Source organism: Melanotaenia boesemani, chromosome 21, assembly GCF_017639745.1.
Source record: "Melanotaenia boesemani isolate fMelBoe1 chromosome 21, fMelBoe1.pri, whole genome shotgun sequence".
In the NCBI taxonomy this organism is placed as follows: domain Eukaryota; kingdom Metazoa; phylum Chordata; class Actinopteri; order Atheriniformes; family Melanotaeniidae; genus Melanotaenia; species Melanotaenia boesemani.
This window is the reverse complement of record NC_055702.1, coordinates 12,081,385-12,107,632: the sequence shown is the minus strand read 5'-3', so window position 1 is coordinate 12,107,632 and position 26,248 is coordinate 12,081,385. Positions and strand designations below refer to the sequence as shown.

General features: G+C 37.1%; 1 protein-coding gene and 1 long non-coding RNA gene across 15 annotated transcripts in view; both read right to left on the bottom strand.

Moving 5' to 3' along the window:
- The window catches only part of LOC121631934 (calcium-activated potassium channel subunit alpha-1-like), a 97,511-nt gene that overhangs the window by 49,471 nt on the left and 21,792 nt on the right, over positions 1 to 26,248 (bottom strand). For all 14 annotated transcript variants that reach the window (XM_041973025.1, XM_041973033.1, XM_041973024.1 and 11 more), the window contains one exon: positions 2,176 to 2,237. In XM_041973025.1, coding sequence (XP_041828959.1) covers positions 2,176 to 2,237 — 62 coding nt within the window. The remainder of the gene's footprint in view (positions 1 to 2,175; positions 2,238 to 26,248) is intronic.
- On the bottom strand, positions 17,311 to 25,426 carry LOC121631936. Its single transcript, XR_006008836.1, has 3 exons — positions 25,417 to 25,426; positions 23,233 to 23,234; positions 17,311 to 17,426 (listed from the first exon to the last, which is right to left on the bottom strand). It is a non-coding gene; the product is annotated as an uncharacterized LOC121631936 (long non-coding RNA).

Here is a 26,248-nt window from a genome sequence, read left to right as displayed (position 1 = left end):
TTTATCCAATATATCCAGACTCAATTTGTTGGTCATTTGACAAACAATTACCTTTACTTATTATTCAACCAAAGCCATGCGCACATCTACTAATTAATAACAGTAATAAAAAACAGTGAAACTGTGTTTTGACAAAGAACATATTCAGTGTTTTCATTGTACATTCATTGAATATTAGGAGCCTTCATCCTTCATTAATTAGTTATACTTATCATTTGTGTTTTTCAAAAATTAAGGTGGAAAAAAAATCCCAACCAAATCGCTTTCTGGCACCTCTAAGAATAGTCCCATTATGCTGGATAGTTTTGTCCTCATTCACTGTAATGACACGTCGGCCCAGCAAATCCCTGTCATTGCAGGGTGACAGACCATGCAGCAGAGGCAGACCTGCAGAGTTAAATAATTGAGTTCCAGGCCGGCTTTGGAAAAGGACTAAGCCTGTTATGGATCAAAAAGTCGTTCTGCTCACAGCAGCAATGGTCTCTCTCTCTATCTCGCTCTCTCTCTCTTTCCTTTATGCAATTCTGGATGAGATCAAACAGGACAGAAAAGCTCACACGTGACACTTTAATTCTTCCTGAAGACACCCCCTATGATTTAATTGAAGGTTTGCATCCTTGAACAAATGCTGAGCAAAAGCTGACTCCGCTAAGGGTTAGAGGTCACCTGACTCATTTTGATCACCATTGAGAGATGAAGTTAACAACTGTCACGGAAGACACACTGGATGCACAGATATTTATACACAAACTGACAGAAAACTAAGACACAATATTAGACTTGTGTTCCCTCCTTCACCACAGCAGTTCATGTTATCCTTACTTACCAATAAGATGGACTAAAACTCCATCTAAGACTAGACTTTTCAAGTTTTGTGATCTCCTTTGGATCTACAGCAAGTGGGTCTGCTGTGCTGACACCTCTTCTGTGTCACTTCCTGTCAGGTCAGTCTGTCCATCATATAACAGCCTTAGCAACCCCCACAGGATTAATTACAGGAAGGGCTGTATCTGTTACAGTCTGCTACCACTTAAAAGCATGACAGAGAACAGCTAACTGGCTGCTCTTTGGCTTCAAGTACAAGGCTTATTGGGCTGACAGGTAGTGAAAAAGTACTGCTTTAATAATGGAAAAACCTGGATAAGGCTGAATGGAAATACAAACAAAGAGCTTATAGGCTGAATATGAATGTAAGACGCCCAACAGGTGATGCAGCATCATTCTCCACTGTGTAGTTAACAAAGCACTCACTGACAAGAGCTAAACACAAAGGTTGAAGGTTATTCCTCATCAGGTGAAATGGCACTGGGCGCCGTTACAGGCTAGCTCTGAAAACAGCAGGCCACAGATGGCATCATGAGGATGTAACTCTACCTGAGCTTGTCCAGATAATGAAATGAGATCATGCCCGCAAACAACATCAGTGCAAGCCCAGCCTTCAGCTGCATGTGGTCTTATGAAATAACAAATAACCTGGGCGCCTGCCCCCAAGGCTTACAGTCTGATTATGAGTTTACAGCCTATTTTCTCCTGTCTGCCTTCACATTGCTCCCGATGGGCTCTCCCGCTGAGTATGATAGAAGCTTTTATCTTTGCTGTACTTCTTAATGGCACTTCCTGTCCAAACACCACCAGGCTACAGTAAGAGTGTTCTGTCACACATGAAGCTAAAAGGGGTTTCCGCTTCCTCTGGTCTGCTGAGCGATGGCGATTGTTTTAAACAGGAAGTTTGGACTTGGCTGCCCCTGAAAGCCTGGTCTGTTCATTAAAGAGATTAGGCCACTTTCATCTGAGAACTGGCTGATTTCAGCAGGGAAGGCCAAAGCAATTTACCTGCAAAGGGACTGAATGAAAAGAACATTTAAAAATAAAAATCACATGTAGTTCAATATGTACTATACATGCATGGAGATAAATGCAGGTTAATGGCTGAAGCAGTTTTTTTTAGATATTTTTTTTTTTTTGTGATTTCTCAGTTAAACTTGTCCTCCATCCACAAAGACTGTGTTAACTTCAGGAGTATCGAATCTCAGTCATGAGAAATTTCACACTGTAGATATGCATGTAAGTGTTCCTTACAAATATTCTGGTGACACGTAACAGATTCATTTTAACATATATTCAAAGTAACATCAGTAAAGTGTAATGGTTTAACCCATGAAGCAAAATACTTACTCAGAGGAATCTATGAAGTAAATTACAAGGGCTCCGATGCTGAGTGCAAATACGAGCACAACCTGCAAAGAAAGAGGGAGGACAAATTTAATTAATTTGCAGTTATACCGAATTTGACAGCAGACAGTAGATTGTTTAGGAGGAGAAAAAATTAGAAACATGTTGTTCTGCCTGACAAAACAAACCTTTGTTTTTATTTATAATCTTTGAATGAACCATCGCTAACCATACAGCATGAGAATGACCACATTACAACCATAAAAGGCATGTAGGAGAAAAGTCTTGTACAGTGTGACATGAGGAAAAGTGGAAGAGTCAGTTGTAGATAACCTTGCAAGGTCAAAATTTGAGAAGAAGAGTACCACACTTGTAATGTAATGCAAGAGAGTTTGAATCAAAGAGACAAAAAATGAAAAGGAGACTGATTGATGGAAATTGCTAATGAAGAATAAAGGTCCTACTAGTGGTGTTAAAGTAACATGTTTACTCTTTAACAGGTAGTTTCTTATTCTAAAATAAATGCCTATTTGCTAGACAGTGGCATTTGAGATGGTTGCTGTCTCCAACATCTTTTTTTCTTCGTTGCTTTACTTCTAGTTATTCTACTACAGCAGAGTCGCTTAGAAAGATTTTAACACAAAGAAAGAAGAACACAAAGAACAATGTCAAGCAAAGAACAACATACAAATACACAGACAAAAAAGGGATACATCTGAGCAAATGCTCCCATTGCATTACATATTTTGGAGTTTTAAACTTGGTGTCAAAAAAGATGTAAGATGTTGCAAACTAATGGTAAAATACTATGGAAAATATTAGAACTTTATTCTTTTACAATGTAATGAAAATGTATAGGAAAATATAACAAAATAGCAGAACTCCAGACTTTTATAAACCTATAAAATCTGTGTTGTAAAAAACAAAAGACAATGAGTCACAGTTTTGAACAGCAGTGCCACAAACACACTCATCAATGACTGTACATCTGAGACTGTAAATAAATACAGAAGAACTCAGCACAGCATGTAAATTGGCAGCGGAGGAGTCGGCAAAGTGACAGAATGTGGCTTCAGCTTTCAGGAGACACAATGAGGAAGGATACAGCTAAGCCTGAAGCTGCAGGGGTCACAGTGGAGCAGCCTGATAACACAAACCAGGGCACAAGTTTTACTCTATCACCCTGCCTTTTCTGCAGGTGGAGAGATGCTGATGAATAAACTGAAAGCTGGAGTGAGCTGATAGACTTGCAGAGCAGACTGGGAGGCAGGTTGTAGTGTAATAAACATGAGATTTGGGAATGTTAGCAAACAAAGAACAAAGAACAAGGTGGCAGCACTGACAGAAACAGAGTTTAGGTGAAACTTAATCACTGTTGTGGGTGCCATGGGAAATCAGACTAAGCTGTAAGTACAAATAGTTAAATAAAGAATGACCATGGCAAAAGGAGATTTTTATTGAGTGAACTAAGCTTGGAGATGATTCTGTTTTATTTCAATAAACCTCCAGTCATTAAAAACCACATGGTGCAAGTTCAAGCTCACTGCTGTCATGGTGGATTTGTCCAACCAGAGAGAAAGAGTGAAGATTATCAGAAATATTGGATAGAAGATAAAATCTCTGTTATCTAACTAGAGCATACTTTGTTCAAGTTGGTTAAAAAACAACTAAACCAGAGCACAGTTCAAGAGTTTGTCTCATATTTTGATTTTCAGCTGTTACAAAACCTGCTTTCTGCCATTTGGGTTAGAAAAGACCCAGATTGGTAATCCTTCATATGTAATGTTGATTGTGCAGCATCACCTAACGACATTTGTGAGTTAAAAGCACAGCAACTCATTAATACTGTTTTGAAATGAGTGTCCTATTTTTTTCCTTTAAAGCCATTGCTAATGTAGACAAGGGCTCGACCCACAGAGACTGTGGATTTCTGTCGGACAGCAGAACAAATGTTTTACATCCAGAAATACACTGCCGGGTCATCTGCGATCCCGCCTGGCTTTCATCTATTTAGCAATGACACAATAGCCATCCTGAACAAGAAACCAATGGGCATGCATAATGAAAAAGCCCAGTCTAATTCATTTCCATGATGTGAAATTGTATTGTCAACCTGCAACCACTGATGGCTCCATAATGACAAAAGCACCCGCATGCATTTTTAATCAGCCTTTCCTCATTCAAAGCCAGGAAATCTATTTATGCCTCTGACCGTCCCAGTTTAGGAACTGGAAACAATGTTGGTGCAACCCTAGAAATGCTAATGCCACCAGCAAATGAAGATTCAACTGTGGCACGGAATAAAGCACAAAGGCTGTAACAAGGAGTCGTGACTGAGTTTGTCAATCAGGTGTCAGCAGACAGTGCCAGCAGGCATCATTCATTTCAGCCACCGGATAACGATGAATCACATCTGTATCCTCAGCCATCCACAGCCATTTGCTGGCAGATGGCTCCGCCCACAAGGGGGCACAGTGAGCTCAGACTCACACCAGAGGAGGGACCACTGCATAACAACCTAGAGAGCTGCCAACAGACACTCAGCCAAATTTGCATTAATTTTTACCAACACACTCTTCACTTAATGTCGCCTCTAATTACAAGACAGGAGCAAAGTCACTTTACAGTAAAAAGAAATTGATGAGTACTTTCTTTTAAATGAAAAAATACTGCCAGAAAGCAAAGCTCAGCATAAAGGAAGTACATTTAATTATAGTTTCAAATTAAATAAAAGTAACTGTAAGTAAAGAGTTTAAGTGAAGCCACAAGCCATAAAAACAAGTGTCATAGTAACTCACTGCAAGTCAGACAAAACAAGTCTGAATCAGTCTCAAAGTCATTTATTAGGAGTCTAATTCAAGTTATTTGTACCATTTGTGTCCACATAAATCTCCATGCACAATTGTGCTCAGTTTATTAAGTACCTAAAAATAGTTCAGGGCTTTATTTTATCTGATCTGTTGACATTAAAAACTTTAACAGTTAAAATGTAAAGCTTCACAACATCTACTCCTTAATGACTTGTGGGCTTTGTACTGTAAAACCAAAAAGCAAGTATGACTTTATTTCAACTATCTGCAAAGAATAGAGAAGAAAATTTTGAAACTTAGTACAAACTGAATAAATTGGCAGAAAAAAATAACTTGGAGTTCCCCAAGGCTCTATCTTGGGCCACTGCTGTTCAACATCTACCTGCACCCTCTTGCTCAAATTACAAAAAAATAACTGAAGTCAGCCTATCATCACTTAAAGAACATAATGAGGATAAAAGGGCTGAGGTCTCAGCAGGATTTAGAAAAACTTGTCCATGTGTTTATGTTTAGTAGACTAGACTACTGTTAACGCTGTCCATACAGGTCTCACCAAAAAGTCCATCAGGCAGCTGCAGTTAGTCCAAAAAGCTGCTGCTCAAGTCCTCACTAAGACCAAGAAAGTGGATCATATAACACCAGTCCCCAGATCTTTACACTGGCTTCCTCTTTGTAAAAGAACTGACTTCAAAATACTCCTTTTACTTTACAAAGCATGTTTAAGGCCAAAATACACTCAGGATCTTCTGGTTTGTTATGAATCTACTTTCTGTTTCCGGAGTCAAAACTAAACAAGGAGAGGCGGTGTTCAGTTTTTATGTTCCTCACATGTGGAACAAACTCACTAATCACTTATTCCCTCACACTGTAACTTTTATTTCATGCATTTGATCTTATTCTATTGAAGTTTTTCTGTCTTTATTTAATCTATTTTATTTGTCTATTTATTCAAGTTTGTTGCTGTCGTAGAAAAAATACCAACAGTCTGGAATGAGTAAAAGTATATGAAGTTTATTACAAGAGAATTACTGAATACAGAATTACTTGCAAGTTGAGAGCAGTCTTTTGACCCATGAAAAGTCAGAAGAGGACTCTCCCAATTCATCAGAGAGAACAGTTTTATTCAGCTAATCCCCAGCTGAAGGTCAGTCTCAAAAAAGTCAGAGAAAGGAGACTGGATGGCACCACTCTCCTTCCAGTTCTCAGAGGAGAATTATGCACCCAAGGACTAAAGCAGGCTGGTATCATAAACAACTATTGCTATCTAGCAGATGGGCGTCTTGGAAGTAGCAGCCTTAACCTTCCCATATCCAAGGTCTGGGAAGAGAGTGGTCAGTCTGACCTCCCACAAACATGCACAATAAACCTGCAGAAAAACAGTAACTTCAATATTCTGTAAAATGAGAACACACAATATGAAAATGTAATGGTGAATGGATTAACAATAATAAATGGATAAATGGATAAAGAAAATAATTCTACATGTGATTATTATATGAGTATATATGAGTGATTACCATATGCAGCAAAAATACTTCCACAGTTGCTAAAGTACTTTTTTAAATGCACTTTAGCACCTTACTGCAATGCGTTTATGATTTATGTAAAGCACTTTGAATGGTCTTGTAAATTAAATGTGCCATACAAATAAACTTGCTTGCCTTTCCTAGCTGTAAAGAGTTGAAAAGTGTTAACTACAGCTGTTTTATTAAATGATGGATGGATGGATTTAATAAGTTCTCTTTTAAAATGCTAGGAAAACAAACAAGCTAGCATCTTTCTTTGTTGAATCCCTGTATATGAAGCTGTCTGTGTTACACTGGCCTCCACCAGGAGTGGACCAGCAGGTCTCAAACATTTGGATGTCAGCATAAAGATATCAAAAGACCAACTCAAATTTTTCCTCTTCACCAGCTACTAGCATAAAAAGAACCGCTCTGAGAAATCTTTCTAATTTCAGTTAAACCTTGTATGTGGGGAACACGATCAGATTGTTTAGCTTGAAAATAAAACAATGAAAAAGTGTGATTCAAATACGCTTTTAGCGCTAAGATTTGTTAAATATCGAGAATCAAAGTGTGCAAAACAGGAAATAAAAAAAGAAAGAAAAGGGTTTATCAATAGCAGATGCTTAGTTAAATTAAAATAAACTGGTGAGCAAATGAACCAGTTCACCAGAAAACACCAAAATATGTACATACTTTTTGGTTCATGCACCAAGGAAGCAATTCTGATCCAGCTGAACAGCTGCCATTATGAGGTTTTTAGCATTAAATAAAACAAATTCAGTTCATGCATTTGTGATTTGAATTAAGCATTCACTGGAGCAGAACTGTCTGACCTAGTGCTCATTCTGGGTGACTGTTAAACAAGAGTGTTGCTTTCTAAAATGAAATAATCTGGACTATCCTTGTAACTTCCAGCTGACCCATCTGTCCCACTTCACATGCCACATTCAGTAATTAGGTATGTTTGACATAAAGACAAAAGAGTAATGTCAGTGTATCATGAACACATGATTCTTCCTCAGATATCTTTTTGTAGAACTCAGCAACACAAATTCTGAATGTCTGATGTGTGAATGAAGAGAGTTTTTCCTTCACCAGTTAAAACCTAAATGATAGAGAACAATAGTGAAATTGGATCACCACACAATCATAAACAAAAACACCCCACCCACATCTTCACCTCCAAAGTGATGGATTTAATTTTGTTTGGATGTCCATGTGGCTCTAGTACATTTAAAGCTGCTGGAAATATTTGTGTCATGGGCCTTGGATCACGAGACACCCTGGTCATTTTGACTTTCCTTCCAAACTAGACTCATGCAGTTTTTCCTTCGCCCCAGGTGATAACAGCAAATTAGCATGTCTACGACGACAGTCCTAAAGGTGATTGAGTGCAACCTTGACCAACACAGACTCTGGATGAACATTTGAGGTATTTACAACGTCATTACTGCTGAACTCTTGCTCCATTGCAGCTGGCAGGGACAATGACAGGCCGTCTGTAACAGGGAAGGAGATTTTTTATATTTGCAGCTCTTTTATTATTATTATTATTATTATTATTATTATTATTGTTGTTGTTTCAAAACCCATGTTATGATATGTTTTCTGATTGGCAAGTCTGTCAATGTGTGCTAAACTGAAGCTTAATGACTTATGCATTATAAACAAGTCTGTCCTAATTCCAACTATGAATGCGCATATAAGCTTTACCTGTGCAAACAAAAAAGTGACAGAATATGCCTTAAAGAGACAGCTGTGTCCCTCTTCAGTTCAGACCTGTACTCATTGTCTGTGTCTGCATGTTCCCTGTGCTTGTGGTGACAGGCAAAAACACAACATGCATACAAATGGGGCCCTGAAGCCTGGCACCCTCCTCAAGCATGATCTTTATATAACCTACAAACCATGTGTTTCATAAACAGTCTCAAGCCTCAACTGCCTGAACAGAAATGATCAAATTAAGTGGTCAATTAATGGTCAAATTTACAGCATCAGTGAAAAGTTGATTTTCAGGGTTTTTTTGTTGTTCACAAGTAACTGACAAAAATGTATTAGTATTGCAACAAGGCTGGAAAATTAGCTTATTTTTTAGCTCTGCTGTGGATCATCGTATTCTGTTCTTAAACTGTGATGAACTAAACCAGTATTTTTACAGTCATAATTAATAGGGAAGCACTGGAAACACTTGACAAACAAGTGTTATATAGTCAGAATCCATATATGTATTACTTTAATAATTAATGTTTCATAATATTCTGTTTTCCCCACAAATGACAGAATTAAGTTTCTCTAAAATCTGTAATTCATGTTTTAAAGCTTCAACACTTAACTCGGAAATGGCATGGATCCGAAAATCAAGATTATATCAAGATCACATACTCATCTTCAGGATAAATAATTTAATAGCACAATGTTTACCTACTCTGTGTAGCAGAGGTATTGAATTGCAATCAGCAGTGTTAAAGTTGTAATCAATACATCTAAACTTAGTACAAAAAGTAAGGAAATTTGTGTTTGGTTGATTTTTTCTACCCTTTAATAATACCAACTAAAGATTTGCTATACATCACTAGAAATGCCTGATTGGAAATCTTTACAATGAGATAACTTATAAGGCTTGAGAGCGTGAGTAGTGTGTTATAACCCCCTATATTGACCTATATGACCTTGTTGAAGGTCAACCAGCATGGTTCTGTAGGACACCATATAACGTACAGAATGACAGAACTGATTCCACAAATGTTCAATTGGATTTAGGTCTGAACTTATGGAAGGCCATTCCATCGTCTCCACTCCCAAATTCTGTAGGAACTCTGTGATCCTATCTATTGTGAGAGGGGATGGTTTACATCTAACTCCACCCTGGAAGATGGAGTTATATCCCAGATTCTGGAGCTATGGAATCACCACTGGCTCCAGAATCTCATTCATGTATGTCTGTCTCTCAACTAAGTGCCAGTCAGCTGCCAGTCATACATCTGGACTGACACACACCTGGCACTAGAATCTCAAACAGGAGTTAATACACCACAAATATAGCTCTGTTGCTCATTCCACAGAAGCATGAGCCTAACAAGTTATATCTCATTGCAAAGGTTGTAATAAGCAGGTATAGAAAATGGATAATTTGATATATAGTTATTAATGGATGTTTGATAAAACTTTTTAAATTCATCCACCTCAGTTGTGTTTTGGGTTGTGTGGCTCTTGTTGCCATTCATAATTATTTAGTAAGGAACACTACAGCAAGTTAGTGATGGGAGAAACGTGTTTCCTAGCAACAGGAAGACGCTTCTCACTGTGAAAAATCCCCTGAGATATCAAGATCGCTCTCGGGGCAAAAGCACAGCAGAGCTCTTTTATTTTTAGGTGTGCAGTGTGAACATTCATAAACAGCTCCAGAGCACACGGTTGTGGGTTGCAGATGAAAAAGATTTACAACATATTTATGAGTATTATGCAACATTTAGATTCAATTCAAAGAATGGAGAGAGTGAGCTGTGTTCATTACATTAATCAGGTGAGTGCATTCATTCATACTCTGAAATATATTGTATGCATGCATCATCTTAATTAAAAACCTCAATCCCACTTTGACAGAACGTGACATTACTCATCATCAGACAAGTCAACAATCATGCTACAAAATGGGCCCCAGCCTCTGACGACATCAGCAGAAGGATGATGACTATTATACAGATGATCCAAAGGTAAGTGTGAGTATGTGGTGAGAAATCAGCTCATCACGTGTCATTCTGATCTAGCTTCAGCTGCTTTGACAATCTAGTGATTCATGAATGAGGTGAGGCTCAAGGATGCAGGGACAGATGATTTCAATGTGCCAGGATTCGTGATTCTGCCAAATATATTGCCATGTGCTCCGTCTGCTGCATCAAGGACGTTAGACTGATTTGAAGGGGGCGAGTGACTGATACGTAGCTTGTCAACTCATCAGAGTGAAATTCAAATGTTTTTGAGGAGAGAAAACACAAAGCCTGAAGATGTGGCATTGAGCTTAAAAGAAGACCAAAAAAGCATGCATTTAAACACTGAATAAAATAGATTGCAGATATAACTGTAGTTCAGCTTTAATTACAATGACAAACCACAAGAAACCCACAAACCTCAGTGGTTTGTTTGATCCATAGCTGATTAAAACTAACTAATCTAACATAATTTACATACAAATTCGGGCTGGGCAATTAATCGAAAAATAATCAAAACCAACATTCAGAACCAATAATCAATGTTATCTTGCTCATGTCAATTATCTAAATTATGTCCCTTAAATTTATTTTAAAAAATCAATTAAATACCAATAATTAGTTTTACTGTCTGTGCTTCATTTAACTTATTTTAAAATATATATCTACTACTCTATTATAAAAAATTTGCAACAAAAATTTTCTGTTAGCTATGAGGGCTAAAAATAAAACAATACTAAAATAATTGTTAATTAACTGTAATCGGGGTGACATGTTCAATTAATCGTGATATTGATTAGAGGTCCCATCGTGCAGCCCTAACATCACAAATATTTTTCTCATTTTGCTAAAGTAATGTTTAGAGTTCAGGACAAAACACAATTAAAACATTTAAGCCAAAGGAATTGCTGAGAGGAAGAGGACGAAGAAAGAGGAAGAGTCATTTCCCAGGAGAAATCATCACTTTCTAACAGCAGTGGCCCAGCCCAATAAGTGCAAGCACATATTGTTGGTTAGTGTGAGCTGTAAAGCTGTATAATGAGCTCTTTACCAGAAAAGAACAAAAGGGTGTGATTCAAGAGATCCTCCCTCATTGCATTACAAACCTGTGTGAGTGTGTGTCCTGGCATGTGATAAGCCTTCAAACCGGAGGATGTGTGACTCCAGACATTTTCACTGACAGACTTCACTGTTGACATGAAGACTTTTATAACCACATAAAATCTATTATATTGTTATTACTGCTCATCTTCATTACACTTGAGGCATAATGATGCTTTAAGTGTGGAAACAAGGTTTGTTTGGGGCATAAAAGCAGCACCAGATGTGTTCAGGGTGTTAAGATTAACCAAGCCTGATTTTAATGCTCAATATGTACATCAGTATGCGGGCCCTTGCATCAAATAAAATGCATGAATTCTGCAAATAAAATTCTTTGGTTTAGCTTTTTTGCAGCAGATCCTACTCAGAGTCGAAGCAATATTTCTGTGTCACTGACAAAGTCAACATCAGAGTCGTGAGCAGAATCTGCTTGACCATTTAAACAGCATAGCAACCAACCCTCCAGCCGAATGAGCCACTCAAATCTACTGATAAAGGCACATACACACCTGTGGTCATTGCTTTTGAGGTTTAAAAGAAAAAACACAAACACACACACACACACTAAATTTTAACAACCAACACTGACATGGGCTTACAAAGCTCCATCCAGTCTAATGTATTGAATGATTTGGATTTTTTAAGAAGGAAAAAAACATAAGACGAAAGTATGTGAAGCACTGATTCACAGCAATATCATTACAGAATCTGAACACACACCAGATGGCATATCAAGGCACAGGCATCATCAACAACACAAATCTACTGACAACAAAAATTTATTCTGACAACTTGGCAATAAGTCAGTGATGTCAAAGATAATTACAGAATCTATTGTCTGATTTATTTCTTTAAGATTTACAGTCTTATAGTGTGGCCGAGTCACTGCTTTGGAAGCAAGAACCTGATGAATGACTTGCATTTTTGCAAATATCCAATATGCATATTTTTCTTTTTCCAACAAATAATGACCGACTGCTGATGTTGGTACAAACACAGATGCTCACAAAGTGTCTTTTTTACTGGAAATAAGAGATTATTTGTATTCCTTTTGAGATGCCACAAAATTGGAGTCACTTGAATGGGAAAAATCAAATAACTGCGCATTTAAAACATACATATATACTGTATACTTTCAAACAAAATTTTTAAACAAAACTGTAAACTTCATTTACATGAACATGGCTAGATGGTCCCCTCCCAGCAACAAGACTGAAATTAGTCATAAACAAACCAAATTTGCAAAAAATTTCATTTTGTAGTATTTATCAGTCGATACTGATGGCTTGCCTGAAATACATACAGTAAAACTGTAGTTTCAGTCTAGCTGACTTTTACATTTACAGACAGCTTTGTGGCAGATTTGCTCATCAAATAAAGAATGAAGTTAAACAAGACCTATCAAACACATTTTTCCATTGCAAAGTATCAAACACCCGTGTTTAATTAATTAAATATTCATTTGATGGTAGCTACTGTAATTAATTCCAAATTTATAGAAAGTTTGTTTTCAAGAAAAATATTAACATCTATGTAGAAACAAAGTTCACCAGACTATATCAATCGAATCATTCTGTTAAAAAATATGTCATCCCTAATTTATATCTAAATACATATTGAACCATTTTATAATGAAGCGCTATACATCTGGGCGGCTGTAGCTCAGGAGGAAGAGCAGTCGACTTTCGACCGTAAGGTAGGCGGATCGATTCCAGGCTTCCACTGACTAAGTGACCGAAGTGTCCTTGGGCAAGACACTTAACCCCACGTTGCCTCCCGATGTGCCTATCAGGGTGTGAATGTGTGTGTGAATGAGTGAATGTGATAAGTAGTATAAAGCGCTTTTGACTGGAAAAGCGCTATATAAGTACAAGTCCATTTACCATCTAGTGTATTTGTGCAACTCTGTAGAAATTATGTGTGTTTCTATGATTTCTAAGCACATTGCCAGATAGACAACAGAGATAATGATTGTAATTAGTCAATCTCTAAATTGCTTTGTCCGTTTCAGGGTTGCAATTTCACCACTGTGTGATTGTCCATCCTAATGAGCATCTAACATGTTAGTGTGCAGATTTGATGAAGTCACACCTTAAGGAAAAATCATTAAAAAAGCAGGAAAAAAAAAGATTTATACACGAACTGGTGCAAATCAGACATGTTGAGAAAAAGGACTCTAAAATAAAAACACAGACTAAGCTCCAACTGGTATGCATTTCTCCCACAGCCTGTAAACATCTGTGTTTCAGTTCAGTGTTTACTGGTACTGGTTGCAGTTTTCCATCTAAAGTCACTGCTTTATGTCTGTGCTCATACTATAGGCCTTCTGACCAGATAGAGCGCAGCCGACAGTGTTGTCATTTGAAACTATGATTCAAATTAAAATGAACTATTCTCTTTTCCTGGGAATCCCTGGAAACCCTCATAGACTCAGTGGGTGTCTGGAGTGGCTGAATGTAATATTCAGATGCGTATTGCACTATTCAGAAATCTTTCTCCGGGGGGGAACACATTGTGTAGACAGCTCAGTATCCAAAGTAGGGTTTCATCAGCTTCCATTGTGCCTGCGACTTTCACACTCATGACTAACAGCGTCGGGTTTAAGGGATTTCTCACTCATCTTTTCAATAAAAGCTGATTAATCCTTTGTCTTCCAGGCTTCCTGTGGAGCAGCATGCAGCGGCTTCTACGTCATTAGGGATGACTACCAGCATTACAGCAGGATAGACCTGCTATTCAGAAATAACATCATTCCCAAATATAAATGCATCCCATTTTTACTGAAAACTGTGGAATTTACAGGGTATTTAGCATAGTTTCTGAGCAGCTGCAATAGCAAACTGTTTTTATACACAACATTCCATTCCTACTAGAGACTGTGATTGTTTTACGCAAATTTCCTGTTATGGTGTTTTCTAAAGCTAAAAATGAATGACATTTAAGAGACTTTTGATAATAAAACCTTCTGGCATTGAGCCTTACCAAAACTGAGTATAGTTAAAAATATATATATGTTTATTACCAAAATGGTCTCAGTTTTTGAAGCCCAATTAAACACAGAAAATATTATAAATACATATATATTAAAATGACCCTCTTTCAGTCAAGTAAATAGAGATCTCTATCACGTCATCATCTTTATAAGAATGGTGAAACCTCTGCACCCGGCAGATTACATAAAATCCAGTCGTGCCACATAAGAAACAACAGCACTATCTATTCTGCTATGAAGAGATTAAGCTGCTGCAACCACTGTGTTATCTGAAAGCTGTTGCCAGCTTGAATTTCCATCTGCATGTGCTGCACATATACATACAGATGCATATTTTTGCTTCTCCATCATTCATGTGGCTGCTCATTTATGTATTACTTGATCAACCTTAAAAAATGAAATTCAATACAAAAATACAAAACACTTTTGCAGAAGCTTCTTTATATACACACATTTTCTTGATATTGTTGCAATCTTCAACTTACATAACATTCACCCATAAAACACAGCAGGCTGTCAATGAAACCTCTAACAGTGTTGAATTACGACCCCCTCGACCAGATGGTGACACAACCAAGTCACTGTTAGGATATATAAAACAAACCATGATCACTTTCATTTGTTTGTGGTTATTATGTTTGTCATCTGATCACACATTTTACCACAGTTTTATATCACTTTACTCAACTGTAGCAATGTCTGTTAATAGGTTTGTGTTGTGCAGAAAAAAAAAACCTTTGCCTGTGCTCTCTGACCAGACAGTTTCTTTAACATGGACACAGATGATACAGTGTAAGTCTATAAATAAATTACAATAAAATGAGCTGTGTGACACTGCTACTATTGTGACTCCTGGCTTTGTTGTCAAGCAGGCCAAGTTTGGGTTTTATAATAACATCCTGTTTCATCCTTACTTTTCTTCTAATAAACGTATCAGGAATGCAAATACTTTACATTTTAGCAAATTTATGGTTACCTCTGTAAGGGACAAAGACAGGAGAAGGAAGGTGAAACAAGACTCCTTAATGCTTAATCGAGTGTTTTTATTTCACCTTCATGTGACTGGACTGCATAGTTTAGAAACACTACTCAACTGTCAAGACCTCTTGCAAGGATCTCACATGACAGCACACGGTGGTCTTGCTGGAGCAGGTAACAACTTTCTGCAAGTTAACATGAGATAGCATCATGCCATCTTTCTCCCATCAATCATGCAGTCGCACAACATCTTCAGAAGGCAAGGCAAATTTATTTGTATAGCACATTTCATGTACAAGACAATTCAAAGTGCTTTACATGAAACATAAAAACATTACAGCAAGGTGCAGAAAACAAATACAAGTGTATTAGAAAAACAAAGATTAAAAAAGATATAACTGATAACATAAAAACAGAAATAAAAAAAAAGCTCAGATAAAGAAATAAAGTTAAGATTCCAGCTTAAAAGAACCAGATGCAGATCTGGACTCTAAATGAAAACTATTGAAATGCAGCAGAGAACAGGTGGGTCTCTAACCTGGATTTAAATAAACTGTGTTTCAGCTGATCTGAGGCTTTCTGGGAGTTTGTTCCAGACATGTGGAGCATAGAAGCTGAATGCAGCTTCTCCATGTCTGGTTCTGACTCTGGGAACTGATAAGAAACTGGATTCAGATGACCTGAGGATTTTGGTAGGTACACACTGGGTCAAGAGGTCACTGATGTATTTTGGTCCTAAACCATTCAGAGCTTTATAGACCAGCAGCAGAACTTTAAAATCTATTCTCTGGTGAACAGCAGTCAGTGTAAAGACCTCAGAGCTGGACTGATGTGGTCCACTTTCTTGGTCTTAGTGAGGACTCGAGCAGCTGAGTTCTGAATCAGCTGCACGTGCCTATTTGATTTTTTATGTAGTCCTGTAAAAACTCTGTTACAATAATCAAGCCGACTAAAGATGAAAGCATGGACTAGTTTTTCCAGGTCCTACTGAGACATCAGATCTTTTACCCTTGATAAATTCTTAAGGTGATAGTAGGCTGATTTTGTAACTCCCTTGATCAGTTTCTCAGGTCCATCAGTACATCCAGATTTCTGGCCTGGTTGGTGGTTTTTAGTTGTATAGACTGAAGCTCTGTGGTGACACTTAATCATTTCTCTTTCGCTCCAAAGACAATCACCTCAGTTTTGTTTTTGTTTAACTGGAGAAAATTCAGCAATCCAGTCATTAATCTCTTCAATGCATTTACCAAGAGCCTCTACGGGGCCTCGATCTCCTGGTGACATTGTAATATATATTTGTGTGTCATCTGCGTAGCTATGGTAACTAGTTTTATTGCTATTTATGATCTGTGCCAGCGGGAGCATGTAGATGTTAAACAGAAGAGGCACCAGGATGGAACCTTGAGGAACACCACAAGTAATTCTTGTCTGCTCAGATGTAAAGTTTCCTATTGACACAAAGTACTTTCTGTTCTCTTAATAAGATTTAAACCAGAGTAGTTAAGCGCCAGAGAGGCCCACCCAGTTCTCCAGTCATTTAAGCTATATATTGTGGTCAACTGTATCAAATGCAGCACTGAGGTCCAGTAAGACTAAGACTGACATTTTTCCATCATCTGTATTCAAACATATGTCATTAATGACTTTGGTCAGAGCATCTCAGTGCTGTGGTGCTGTCTAAAACCTGACTGGAAGACATCGTAGCAGTTGTTTTGTGTTAAAAAGTCATTTAGTTGATGAAAGATGACTTTTTCAATTATCTAACTTATAAAAGGAAAAATTGAGATTGGCCTGTAGTAGCTCATTTGTGTCTTGTTTAGACTGTCTCTTTTTAGCAGAGGTTTGATTACAGCTGTTTTTAGAAGTTCCAGGAAGACGCCCGAAATGAACCATCTGTAACAGATCTGGCTCCAGAGTTCTTCCTTTTTGAAAAGTCCTGTGGGCAGGATATGTAAGCAGCAAGAGGAGGAGCTCAACTCATGATATCAGCTAGATCGTTGCTGTTAATGGGATTAAACTCTGTCATGGTGCTTAAACTGGTTTTCAATGGACACAGTATACTTCCTGAACCTGTTGCTGCTGGTGAACCAACTGTTTGTCTGATATTCGGGATTTTTTTCTGTGAAGAATTTGGCAAACTCATTGCAGGCCTTGATGGCTCAGTTCAGGTGCTATTGACACAGAAGAGCTACATTAACTGTTGCACTCAATCTTTAGCAAAAAATTCAACAGCAGTATGAACGGTTAGTCAGAAAAAATAAACACCTGCAACATATGTAGCATTATATTGAAATCATATCATTAGATAAATTTAGTCAGCTATGCCATTTTGCATCTTTAAAATAATTAACTAAACATACCACAGCTGACATGAAATAACACATATTTACCATTAACTTTTTCTGATAATAGAAGGTAAAAAGAGTTTTCTAAGACCCAACATGTGTGTTCTCTCATACCATTTTCTGTTGTAAAAACAGCTTCAAACACACTAAACAATGTTGTGTATTTTGAAGGCATTATAAATATTAACACCATTCTAGAAACAGTCTGTGGTGTTGAAAACAGGAGGTCAAAAATAACCAGTGAACTTTCCAAACAGCTGCTGTCTGTATTACAGTACCTGGCATTCACATTGATTTATTGCTTTTTATAAATAAAACCTTCACTGAATGCTTCATGTGTACAACATTACTGACACTACCAGATGTATAAAATCGTATGTTTTACATGGTTCATGAAAAAAATCAAGTGCAGTGAACGCTTCTATGGAGAAATGGGATTATCGTCAGTAATATACAGTTTACTCCTGAGAATCAAAGTTTGTCTCAAAGTGGTTGCAGGGTCTTTATAGCTCCTCACACTTCCTGATTCACTGTGAAACCCAACATCAACACACTGCATTTTAATCTGTGCTGCTCAGTAAACTTCAAATTACACAGCATGGGGTAATTTGCTCATGTTGGTTTCTGCTAGAAACCAAACATTAACAGTAAAATAAAAAAGAAGCCTATTTTTCAACATGGACAGGTTTGTAAATTAAATTAAATTAAATTAAATTAAATTAAATTAAATTAAATTAAATTAAATTAAATTAAATTAAATCTTGAAAAAAACCAATCAGTATTTAAAAAATAACTAAGATTTCTACAGCCATGACAGTGGTCAGGGAATGGTGAACCATGACAACAGTGAGTTAAAGACCTCTGCTGAGGATGCCTGGACAGGATTTTAAGTGTAATGAGAGAATAAATGAACCGCTTCAGAAAAACATTCAGATTCAGAATGATCTCACATAAAAACAAGAAAAAAAAAAGATCACAGTCAGTGGAAAGAAAATGCTTCAATGTTCCAACGCTGTGGAAAAACTCCAACTTCTCCCTCACTGACTCGGTTATAAAGTGGACTAGTCCTGATCCAGGCAGGGTGGCCAAAACCATTGCTTCTTTGTGAAAATTTTAAATGCGGCCAATTTACACACCTGTAAGAATTAATGATTGTTTTGAACTAACCAAGTGGCTGTATTCCCTCACCAACTAGTGACTGTAAATAAAAAGAATAATGTATTCTATAAAGAAAGAGGAAATAAAAAGATGAAAAGGCAACCAAATTTGCATATGATGTACCACATGCAACTCAAACCCCATTTTCCTGGGGTGAAGTCCCATGATAGACCTCAACCCAAGCCTACTCATCAAATATGGGCTTTTGTTGGTAAAAAAAAAAAAAAAATATATATATATATATATATATATATACTACAATAACTGAAGCAGTGAAATTGTGAGACCGCTGTGACAAAGCTGCTAATTAACTATCCTTCAATCAATGTTAAGAGGTCATTTCACAAATTACACAAAGACTGGGTTGTTCAAATCATCTTCAAACCATTCAGACCACATATAAAATCTGTTATGAGCATCTGCCTCTGTGTGAAAGAAACATCCATAACAGTTGTTATTGTTCTGGGACAAAAAAGCCCTTGTTTACAATGCGTTTGGAGTCTTTTTTTTCCATCCTCCCACAGAGAAACCAAAGCCAAGCATCTCAGCTATCTTTTTATTCTAATTTTTTTCTAAAATATTTTTGGTTGAAACAGGATGTAATTTTCTAAACCTATCATTTCTACAGTCAATCTTAAATTGTTAAAAATAAGAGGAATTATTTTTAACTGCACAAGCAAGGCTTTTAAAGAAATGTTTCTCTGTAGAAGTTTTCTTTGATGCTGAATTTAAAAGCTCAAAATATCATTAAGAAAAATGCTCACGTTAAGTAAATCTTTTAAACTCCTTTTGCTGGATTACAACAATTAAATAACAACCTTATACATAGTGACCACGCTTATTTGCAAGTCTCGGCAACACTTCCACAAAAGCATGCTTCAGTAATGTCTTGTGTGAGTGATTTATGGTCTGAAAAATACATTTAGTATTTTGCATTTTTGTCTTGTAGTGCTGAAAGAAGGTTATTATATTTGTTGCCATTTTTTTCTTAATCCTATTACATTGACGCTTTCATAGTCTCCTTCTATTCAGGGATCTCAGTGCTTCGCATCTTAGCAGTCTGACACAGCAGTCCACTAATTTAACAATTATTTGTGAGGCACTTTTCCATTTTTTGCAGTTGTAAAGAAAGCAGTGATGAATTAAGAGCAGCAGTTGACTTTCAATGACAGTTTTAGCCACCCAAGTGCAATAAAATGTAGTTTAATCTGTCCTAACTTGACCAGTTTTAAAATATTTATCATCATTCTCTTTGAAAACTTAGTTCAGTGTTTGCCTTTAAATCTAAGTGAATGCTGTTTTTGCTCTTGCATTTTACATCTTTTTTTTATTCTAGATGACAAAATTTTGGGCTTAGAATGACAAACAAATAAAGAATTATAGTTTACCCTATCAATTACAATTGGAATAATTGTGGTGATTGTTTTGACAGTATGTTTTTAACCTGTAGATGCTATAACAGTGTTCACATGGTAGAGATAACTTTACCCTTAAAGGTGTAAGACAGTAGCTTGATATTTGGCTTCTGATCATCAGCCATATTGTTCTGATATTAAAATAATAATGGAGGTTAAAGCAGTCAGAAACTGGATCCTCCCCTAAAACCCTTGACAGCTGCACAGAAGTGCCCAGTTTGTGTTTCATGTTGTATAGGTTGCACTATTACTACCCACAGCCTGAAACCAGATCCTTTGTTTGTTTGACACCGGTGTCTGTACATACAGAGCAACTTCATCTATGAGTGCTGACGAGGAGCTTGCTGAGCAGTGAAACAATGCTCCTATCCTTGAACATTCAGGATCGTGGTGCCGCTCGCTCCAAGCCTGTTTGGGAATCTCTTTGCATATTAAAAATTCTTTCATGTGGCACAGTTGATCCATTCTCATTAGACGAAACCGTATGTTCTGCTCCGTTCTAAATAAAAGACTTACATTTTTTATACAACAGTTTTGCACCATTATTCAGATATTAAAATGCCTACAATCAGAGCATGCAGAGTGGAAGTCCAAATCCCACAGTGGCTAAGCCATGATTTAAGCCACCCTGGAAGCAGCCCAAAAACTCTCACAGCGAGGCGTAAAGAGCTTAGGATGGGAGGGGACGGATGTCTCCCCAACCAGCATCTTGCTCTCTGACTCAGCTGCAACTCATTTGTTTCAGAATCTTAAAAAAAATTGTCACAAATGTACAAAAATAAAAAATGTTTTTGTCTGATGCATATTATCATGAGAGATAGGAAGTGTAGGCACAAACAACAGCTGACCCCCCCCCCAAAAAAAAATTTACATTTGAGAGGGGGTGGTGTTCTTACTGAGAAATTCTGCCCTGTGCTAACAAAGGAAATTCCTCTCATGTGTTAAAATATAAAACATGTTCTGCATTTGAGAAGCTGCTGACTAGAAATATAGCAGCCACATGTATTTTTAAGGAAAGAGGGGATTGAAGATGCATGAGAAGTGGCGGAGCATCAGCAGGCTGTGGTTGAAAATACGTTGGTTGATAATACAAATGAATTTTTTCCTCGCAGTCAGACTTAATCTGAAAGCAAGATGAGTAGAAACTCAGAGCTGAACTTGAGATGAACTTTGAATTCATAACTTAACTGAGACATCAGCACCTTAAAATATCAATTTTCTCTAAAGACTCTGTATTAATTAAGTTTAATTTGCTAAAGGGAAAATCTTATTTATATAAAGTATCAATCAAGAGTTACCTCATTTATACTTCCTTTCCAGTAAGAGGGATTAGAATATCTTGATTAGTTTTGGAAGTAATAAAGGTTTTTAATTAAATCTGGAGCGCTGAACTTGTGGAAGATAAGGCTTTTCACAATACTGCTCACAAAATGGATTTTAGGAATAAAGAACATAATCACAATATGCTCTCTACAGTTTTAAATAAGATACCACTCCAAACTAATTAAACCCCAATGATTGTTTGTGCCAATTGAAAAATGTTGCTGCCAGAAACAGAGAAGATCCAAATTCGTAATGTATCCTGTCCCCGCCCCTTGGGGGATAGTAATTATCACACCAGATACTTGCAGGTTTCCAAAACAAATTTTGTGATTGCTCCAAGAATTTGGCCCCACATGTGCAGAGAGTTACGGATCAAGCAACTCTCAGTCTGTGGACTCTGCAGGCACAGATGGTCACAGGTCAAGACGACCACAAATAATTGTGTCAAAAGGACACTCAGATTATACTTTGTGCTGCATTCAAGGCAAAAGGAAAAATCTCTTAACGTCCAGAACAATTGGTAATGACCTTCAAAGAAGAAATCTGTTAAGAACTGCATTTTCTGATGGTACACTGTTGCAACGCAGCCTGATTAAAGTAAATATCTACAGCCAAAGGGACGCAAACTATCACAGTAAAGAGTAAATGAAATCCTTCTATGACAGCTATTCAACGTGATGGATACATAAAGCACATGCTGCTAGTTATCCACCAGCATCCATCTGTAGTCGCTCTTAAAAGTACTGATATGACTTACTTAAGCTAAAGTAAAAAGTTGGGCTAATTAGTAAATTGCAAACCTTTAAAGGAGAATTCCACAAACTTTGGAAATCCAAGTCTACTGAAGCTGATATTTAAAATCTTTACGATTTTAAAATAGATGCTATAGGTGCTCCTGATGATTGTCTGCTTTGTTTTCTTACAGCGCCTGTAAGATGTTAAGTATTTTTATAGGTGTAGCTGCTGGTTGTCTGATTTCTCTGTTTCAGTTGTACATTGTTGATGTTTTTTCAGTCGGTTGTAACAACAAATATGATAAAGAGGTAAATACTGACAATAAACCTTGTTGAAGAAACATTAAGCTTTATAGTCACCAGTTTTAAAGGTTCACTTCATAAAGGCCCAGGGTAAAGAAATAACATGCTGCATCCACATGATTCATCCACATTATATTCAGCCACATTAATATTTATATTTCTTTTTTGTCACAGACATCACATCCGACTCTTTCTCCCGACTGTATAGCAACCTTACATCATTATGTCATTTACATCCATTGTAGAAGGGGCTCTGTGGTTTTTGAGTGGATTCTCCACATGAGTGCATATAAACTAAACATCTGTCAAATTCTAACAAGCTGTAAACAAATTAAGATGACATACTTCTCTAGTCTGCACACCAATCAGTCTTTGTAGATACAGCTGGCAATATGCAAAACTGATAACAATAAAATTTCTCTGTCCTGTAAGTCTATACTAATGTGTAGCTGTATCAACTATAACAATGGTGTTCTTCAAATTAAGAGAGAGAATGCCTGCAGAATTAAGGAGCAGAAATTTTGCATATGGTTGTGTGAATGCAGACTTTCTATTTTCCTGTTACAGTCTGTGGAGGAAAATTCTTTAAAGGACTCCCAATAAACTTTCAAAGAATATCAAAAAATTGTGTAATTCGTGTTTTCTCTCATGCGCCTTGTCTTAATACCTCTACAACAACTATTGACAACTACTACTATTGAATTATGTTTAATATAGTTTATAATCAAGCTATACTAGAGAAACTTCTGATAATCTATAATAGGGCTGGGCAATATATCGAGGTTTTCAAATATATCGAAACTTTATCAGACGCAATATAGAAGGAGGGAATATCGTTTATATCGAGATAGCTTATTTTGAGTTAAAAGCATCTTTTCTTTTGCATTTTGCACAGCTGTATTTTTGCTATGGTCATTAAAATGTATTTTTCATTCACTTTGTTTTAGGAGCATTTAATTTAATATAAAGCTACTTTAATTTCAGTCAACTGTTTTAATGCACATGCGCTGCCAATTCTTAATAAAAGTGTATTTAACACAGAAGGCTGTAAATTAGAACTGTCTCTTTGGTTACTTGACCCAAAAAAATATATCGAGATATATATCGTATATCGTGATTCAGGTAAAAAATATCGAGATATAAGATTCTGTTCATATCGCCCAGCCCTAATCTATAATCATGATGCCCTTGAATCAAGTTGAGTATTGGTAATACCACATCTGGTTTTCTGAGACAAGTGAAGTAAAAATGTTTTCAAGACTTACTTTTAGACAGTAATTAAAGATGTTCTCGGTATTGATTATAACAGGAACTTCAAAGTAACGAAATAACTTTAGCCTCACATGGCATTGTTTCCTCCTGGAAGGCCCTGACACAAACAGGCCTGACAGCTGCTGTCATCCGAAAATAGCGACAGACTTAGAGGCGAGTGACGCTGCCATGTTGTTCATTCTGTTGTATGGGGTGCAGTGTCGCACACAATCCCTGCTGGCACCAGAGTCCACAGGTGGCAAACAGCACCCTGTCTTTGCTACATGGCCACGGGTGAGTTGAAACCATATCGGTTACATACAACAACATCACAGACACCCTAATCTGAAGCCAGGAGTCAACTGGGAATGTCAAGAAAAGGGCACAGAGTAAATGCTGGTTCATGCTGAGCTGAATAACGTGGAAAAAACAAAGCTAAAAACTCACTAAATGATAAATACTCTCATCACTTCAGATTGACACTAAACATTTTTTCCTGCACCATAATCCCCAACAAAAAAAGAGACCAAGCCCATGCAAAAGTATTTGCTCTTTTTTTCCACTTTTCAATCCCATCAGACAAAAAGCTTTTCCATGTAGCAGCTCGTATGCCACTGCTCACTAGCCTTTCAGAGAAAGAGGGGGTGAATTTGCACATCTGCCCTTCTGGCCCACCTCAGTCCTCTCTTACCTAGTGGCTGCTTCAAAGCGACATCATATCTTAATGACAGCAGTCAAGCCAGAAGATGACTCCTTTGCCCTGTCACCTAATAGGACGTCCACCCCAGTAAGCCTAGACCAGCCTGATTGTAAGCACTTTGTGTTTAACAGTTAGCTATGGTGAGACTTGACTTTAAAAGCTTGCTGTAAAAGTAAAAATGTTGCTAGTTGCTGCTGTAAGTGTTGGCTGAAGCTGCTTGAAAACACAACCAGGAGCACCACTTATAGTCCAACCAGAATGCACCGACATTACTGAAACCTACTTTGACAAAGCATACACTTCTAATATGTTCATTAAGGACAGACATTTCCATAAAAGTCGTGTATCAACTTCAAAAAGTTATTTTCAGAAGATGATAAAAGATCTTCTTGTATTACTGGCATCGTCGTCTTTTGTACATCTGCATTAAGAGCTTTGGGCTAACCCCTCCATCCATTCATTTTTGAGCATCAAAATACTCTGAGCCCAAGTTTATTATTGAAAAAAAGTGTCTTTATGGGAAAGATTAAACAAAATTCAGGTGTCAGGTGAGGTTGTGGTTGAGAAAAATTTTAAAAAATAAAAGAAAATGAAAAAAGAAAAGATACATAAAAATCCACAATACCGACCGTTATGAAATTTTTTGAGGTTTGAGTTCTTTTAGATGGTGAAATTTGCTCTTCTCGTGGCATCTCTATGAGTAGCTTTTAGCTCTAGCTCACCTGTGATGGAGTTTTTCCTGATTCTCTTCTGTGAGGAATCTGACTGCTAGTAACGCACCAACAGCTTTTAAGTACTACACTGAACCCAACTTCCAAGTAATCTAAATATCCCTTTTAGATGACTTTTTTTCTTGCATTGACTTAGTTTTGCCTTTGTTTTCCTCCACATCTGCTTCCACCTAAATTATTAACCAAACCAGAGTTCAGTCATCCTCATGTTTTGTATAAATACTCCCCTGTGCTCAGATTTAATCTGTCATCTTGCTACCTTTGTCACTATCCCTTGTTTTTTTGTTTTGTTTTTTTATAGTTCCCTCTATTTCCAGATATTTTCAGAAGAAGTTTTCTTTCTTTACGTCTTGAGAATTACGACAATTTTTTACACTTTACCTGCCTTGTGCTGTATTTGTTTCAGATTCAGACTTTCAGAATTACCCTGTCTCTTTTCATCTAGTGAATATGTTACAGCTGCATTGTAATTCTGTGCACTGTGCAATTACATTTGCCACAAAAAACTCTAAAATAACTAATAAATTGTGTAGCTTTGGGTTAAATAAAAATCCACCTTGGATAATAAATATATGTCTGAGTAATTGGCTTATCAATGAGCAAAATATAAGCAAAAAAATAAATATCAAAGGGGATTTATTCTAAGCATCATCCCTGATATACACCCAAGTGTTTGACAACAAGTTGAAGTCAACATTAAATGTTCTGCAAACACTGATAGAGGTGCACATAACATATTCCATCTAAGCATTTGTTTTAACAATAGCCAAATTTTTTGGCATTGTCTGGTATGAGTGTTCTCTTTGTTGAAGCTAATATTAAGGGAACCTGGGAATAGAAGCTAACATAATCATAACAATTTATGGCAAATCTGGTTAGGACGTGACTGACTTTAACATCACTGATTCACAGGTTCGGCAAACCTGTGTGGCTGAGTTTAAGGGGCAACTGCAAACTCAGTTGTGCCAGAGGGCATCTTTCTGTACTTCCATTAATAGAAACCCTTGCTCTGGCCAGAAT